Source organism: Adiantum capillus-veneris, chromosome 18 (genome assembly GCF_014529385.1).
Source record: "Adiantum capillus-veneris isolate H3 chromosome 18, ASM1452938v2, whole genome shotgun sequence".
Taxonomy (NCBI): domain Eukaryota; kingdom Viridiplantae; phylum Streptophyta; class Polypodiopsida; order Polypodiales; family Pteridaceae; genus Adiantum; species Adiantum capillus-veneris.
In genome coordinates, this window is record NC_140948.1 from 152444482 (window position 1) to 152450297 (window position 5816).

The 5816-nt window shown below is 45.9% G+C and overlaps 1 protein-coding gene across 1 annotated transcript; it reads left to right on the forward strand.

The window, feature by feature from the left end:
- The first annotated feature begins 965 nt into the window (after positions 1–965).
- LOC147436652 (uncharacterized) lies at positions 966–3119 on the forward strand. Its single transcript, XM_086488207.1, has one exon. The coding sequence runs from the start codon at positions 1052–1054 to the stop codon at positions 2804–2806; it is 1755 nt and encodes a 584-aa protein (XP_086344333.1). The 5' UTR covers positions 966–1051; the 3' UTR covers positions 2807–3119.
- The last annotated feature ends 2697 nt before the right edge of the window (positions 3120–5816 follow it).

Here is a 5816-nt window from a genome sequence, read left to right on the forward strand (position 1 = left end):
TGCTATATAAGTAACCCCTTGCCTTCATTGTGTACATTCACGGGTCGATTTTCATAATAAAAAAGGGTAGCTTCTACAATAGTGTTCCCCTGATTTTCTCTTCTCCCTATTTTCAAATGGAGGTGTGACCTTTTCTCATCTCCCCCCCTTGTGCGCCCTACTCACGGGGGTTCGACCGACCCTTATATGAGCACACTATTGCTCTAACAAAGTGAAACCTTTAATGTGGTTGGGTTCAGATGGCACGGCGGCAAAGAAAGAAAGAGGGGTGTTCAGCTAGAGCGGCAAGAAAATCTTGGATGAAAAAGCAGAACACCTCTCCGGACCCACAAAAAGCCTTGGCGACCCCCTTCCCCCCCTCGTCAGGCAATGGAGTTTGTCTGCCTTCTTGCTTGCATGAAAAGTGAGCGAAGCTTCAAAGGCTGATTTACAGCTAATAGCTACCACATTGTGTGAAAACGAGTAGGGCAGCAGAATTTGTAGGCAAGCGGATTGCCTCTGCCTCCGTCCACAGTGGGGTTAGGTTGTGAATTAGGTGCAATACGTTGTCTCGATCCCCACTCAACACTCAAATACCCCTCAGATTTCAAAAATTCCCTTTGGGTGGATTGTTCAAGATTTTCTAATCTCTATTCCTTTTTGACAATTTAAATCCGTATTTGAGTGCTTAGCAGGTAATTTGCAACAAATTACCTCGCAAAAAAAACAATCATGCCTAAAATTAATGAAGCAATTCATCTCCAAAGCCTACATACCAACTCAACTTCTAGTTTTAGCATCTTGTATTGATAGACAATCAATCTTCTTGTGTGGGCTACAATTTTTTCCATCTTTGAGAAATTTTGGAAATTTGAGGGCTATTTTAGGAATTTCCGAGGGGTATTTTGCTCTTTCATCGCTTTTCGCGTGCTTTAATTTAATAGCCGTTATGTTTACCGGCTACACATTCTCGGGCATTTCTTCATTTCCTCAACAAACAGAAAAGGACTACTCCCATATTCGACGAAGCAGGAAGCAGAGCCTAGCAGACGCCAAGCTAGCCTGTATAACAATGCGTTCCAAGCTCGTACTTGCCATGGGCACATCTGGTGATCCAGAAGGGCGGGCCTGCTGCGAGATGGTGAAGCAGGACTTAGGGCTGGAGACCGTGAAGCAGCTCGGTTGGGGAGGGCAGGGTTTGGTTTTACTCTGCCGCGACCCTGCGTCTGGCAATCGCTTCGCTTGCAAGGTGTTGGCCTCCCATCGTGAGCGTCAGCACAAGGTCCTCCTCGCATCGTCGTCATCATCATCGACTTTGCCGAAGAAGTCTGAAAAGAGGAAGCTTATAAAGATGAGGCCCAAGGAAGCCGTTGAGAACGCAAACTTGCTGCGGGAGGCAGAGCTTCTTCACCACCTTCGTGGCTTGCCTGGCATCCTGCCCCTCATCACAAAGGTCGAGGGCGATGACGGGTGCGTCCATTTATTTACCCCCTTCTGCGACGCGGGTGACCTCCTCGATAGACTCGATGCATGCCCGATCCTCCATGAAAGGGAGGCTGCCCACGTTGTGGCGAGCCTGGCCCGAGCCCTCATCTCGTGCCATGCTCGGGGCGTCGTCCACCGTGACATTAAGCCTGGGAATGTGCTTTTTCGCAGGTATGAGGCCACCAAAATGCAAATGCAGAGTATAAGTGCACAAGAATACATGAATTCTAGTTTGCAGAGTAATTCTATAATTAGTACTAAACTAGCTGCTGCAGGTGCACCAGGACTATATTCATTAGAGCTACATGAGGTGTTGCTGGCAGACTTTGGGCATGCTGCGAGGGTGGAGCATCCCTGGCAGAGGCTTGATGACCCCCATGTTGGAACCTCGACCTTCCGTGCGCCGGAGCTCATCCAAGGACGCTACGACCATCGCATAGATATCTGGAGCCTCGGGGTCCTCCTCTACCTCATGCTCACTGACACCATGCCCTTCATCCAGCACCTTGCTCACGATGCCTCCGACAAAGACATCCATGCTGCCATCCTCTCCAACAAGCTCTCTCTGGATGGGTCCATCGACCTTGCTGCCTCAGCTCAGGACCTCCTCAGAGGCATGCTTTGCAAGGACCCCCAACATTGCATCACCCTCCAGCAAGTCTTGCATCATCCCTGGGTTGTCCTCAACGTCTCGAACTGTGGCCAGAAGACCCTGAGCCATGTCGTCGAGAAGAGCCCTACTCCAAACACTGGCAGTAAAATTCACACTCCTGCTGGCTGTTCTGTATCAGCTCAAGCAGCTGACGTAGCTGTGCAGCCCAAGGCATTGAAGAAAGAACCTGTAATTCCTGGTACCCTAAACCACAATATTGTTGAGAAGAGCACTAGTATGCGAAATGCAGGTGTGCACACCGCGAGGAGGACATCTGGGCATCGACCTGCATCGGCTCAAGTTGCGCAACCCATGGTAAAGAAAGAGCCAGCTGTAGTCTCCAGCACTACAGACCATATTCATACATGCGCGGCGCGGCCAGCAGTAGGATCTCCAACTTCCACCATGAATGCCATGCCTCTCGGCAGCGTCACACCAGCAGTAGCAGTGGGGCAGAATATCTCTATCTCATGTATGCCGGGAAACAGTAGTAGCATTGCAAACGACGATGAGGTGGACGATGAGTTTCCCAGGTTTACAAGGGTAAAGCGACAACGAGTTCAAGTGCCATCAGCTGCATGCCATCAGCAGCATTGGCGAGTCGTGGAGGCTCATCAAAAAAGGCCAGCAGGCCACATACCCACCACCAGAAATTATACCTATGGAGCACCTCCTCCTTGCATCTGCTAGCATTAACTGAAGCAGGAGCTAATCAGATAGGGCTGATATTTTTGAACTGGTGCATTCTACAGAAGGTGAGAGAAACAATACATTGAAGCTTTTAACATTTGGTGCAGCGGTACTACGAATACCGGCTGTTAAACGTACTACTTGTAACTGCGCAACTGAAGACATCTCGTCTCAGATAATTTTGGACTACTCGTAGGGCTTTGATGCTGCAGGATCATTGAAAGATCCAAAACTGGTATAAAATCCGTGTACATTCAATCTGACTTTCCGATGTGTTTCTCTGTCAATTAATTACTGCTTCGAGTGCAGCTTGCAAGCATTTTGTGTTAGTAGTCAGCGTATTGGTGAAAATGTTTGTCTAATACACTTTCAAATTAGATCTCTTTGATAAAAAACGCATGGCATATAAGGTACATATTGCATTCTCAAAATACAGCTTTTCTTATCTGATATAGTATTGCCTGGCAATTGATCAGGAATCATCATCATGTGATGCCTTCCTTGCCCATTGTGCTTGTGCCGGTGTCATGTTGTTTACTTCATGGCTCTTCTAAAACTAAAAGAGGCTGCGTTCCCCCCACCACATCAAGTACCTACGACACCTTTCTCCTGCATATTCAGCTCCGGCTGGCCGCTAGCAATCTCCTCCAGCTCAATATTCACAATGTCAGAGCTTCCCTTCGCATTTATAACACTTTTTGACACAATATTGTAACTCACTCACCTTATATGATATTTTAGGAACAAACAACTAGATGTTATCAAATCAAAGACTTGTCAAAGATTATTTTGTATGTGCTACATGAATATAGCTCTCCTCTCTCGATTTTAAAGGTCCTCTTTGCATCATTGTTCGCAAAGGTTCCGGAACTTGGAAGGATTCAACATCCTTGCTCCGGCCCAGCTTGCACGGCCACCACACATAGATCATTCCACTATGAGATCTAACTCTCCGCTAGGTCCTACTTTGCATGCCTCACCTCACGGCTACTCGTCGATGCACAGGCGCCGACCGTCAAAGATCCCCACATTTCTCACATACCACATTGACCATATATACCAGTCCGTAGACGAAGACATACAAACCAAATACCTTGGACTTATTTGTAGTAGAGAATAATCCAAAGGTCAAGGTGAATTTAGTGCACTTCGTGATGCATTCCACCAGTATGTAGCCCAAGCCCATCGGTCTATAACTTCTTTACCCTCCCAAAACAAGCGCCTCATTGTCTCAGTAAGGTTTACCACATCGAAAGCAATTACTCGTACCATATCCTTTTCGATGGAGCATAGAAGAGGTAGGCAATGAACCAGCTAGGGTTCTCCACAGATGCACTTTGAACTTGAATGGTCTCCGAGAGACCCACGACCGAGAAAATATATTATTCCACCAAACGGATCAATAGACCAGTGTTTGTTACATCTAGCAGAAGGATCATGCTCATGAAGCAAATGCATGTAAAACTGGGATGTTTGAGAGTTTCACCAATTGGTTGCTACGTGTGGAAAAGTCTAGTCTCAGTGCCTGTCTAGACGATTGGTAGTTGGTGGTATTTTTAGGTTGTTGACACATGCACAAAGATTACACCAAGAGTTTCTGAAACCAAATCCTAGTCGGAACCTCTCTATCTCTCTCTCTCTCTCTCTCTCTCTCTCTCTCTCTCTCTCTCTCGTTTTTCTTCGAAACATAAAAAAGAGCCACGGTATCATGATAATTCAAATTGTATACACAACCCAACAATGTGAGGCTAACCTTGAGCCCTACCACACCTAAGGCACAATATTGTATCTCGCTGACCTTAATATGATATTTTAGGAACAAACAACTAGATGTTATCAAATCAAAGAGTTGTTAAAGATTATCCGAGAAAAATATGTATGTGCTACATGAATATAGCTCTCCTCTCTCAAGATACCGATGGTTGAAGTCGATGATAGTTATAAGTAGTGCAATGCTTGATGATTTTTTGGTGATTTTCCATGTATCGTTCAAAGACTTAGCAAAGCTGGGATGCAATAGGATTCTATACATTTCAAAGCCAGCACAAGTTTTTCACTTGGCCTTTATGGCTCAATCATTGGGTTTGTGAACAGGAAATGGGAGCTTGGCCAAGTTGGTACCCAAGGTGAAGTTTTTCCAATGTGATGCAAAAGGGATTTTTTTGGAGCCTTGAGGGCCATTTGATGTAGGCCTACTATGTGGCGACTGAGAAGATCCCACATGCGAGGTACTTGGTCATTTTATTGGGTTATATAGCCTGCTTTAGAACCTCATTTAGGTGCATGAAGTGGAGAATGAATCTACTTGGCATGGTGGATATGTTGGGAGCTTTGTAGGCGCTACTTGTTGCGGCGGGGCTATGCGGGGCAGTCCTAGCGGAGATTTTGGGTGGTGCAGAGGAAAAGTGAGAGAGAGAGAAGAGTCGACCAATCCTACAAAGAGGTAGCTTGTATGCAACATTTTTAAATCAAGAGGGCACTTGTTCGCTTCTCCCTGACTTGCTAAAAATGGCCGAAGGGCCTTTATAAAACCACTTTTTGTACCCATTTTTGGGGCTTTTTTGCATGATGATCAAGAGGATGCACCGTCAAGTGTGTGGCTAGTGTTCTTTTTGTTGATTGAATAAAGGATTGCCCAAAAATTTGTTTATCCCCCCACCCCCTTCTCTTTTTTGATGCGTCTCTTTGTGTGTGTGTCACTAGTGCAGATGGATGTGTGTTCCCACGGACGATTTTTATGGTGCAGAGAGAGAGAGAGAGAGAGAGAGAGAGAGAGAGAGAGAGAGAGAGAGAGAGAGAGAGAGAGAGAGAGAGAGAGAGAGAGAGAGAGAGGTTTTGTGTGCGCATCGGTAGTATGTGCAATAGAAATTGTGCGGGTGTTGTGACTACAATATGTGTGTTTAGTCTTGGTGAGTGTGTTGGCACGTTGAATTGCGTTTGTGAATGTGAATGAGTTGTTCAATGTGTTTTCTCAAAGGATAGGGGTGCTATGAATATTGTGGTCTATAAA

Excerpts from the sequence above, each read along its gene's own strand:
- LOC147436652 (XM_086488207.1), top strand. The coding sequence starts at position 1,052 with ATGCGTTCCAAGCTCGTACTTGCCATGGGCACATCTGGTGATCCAGAA.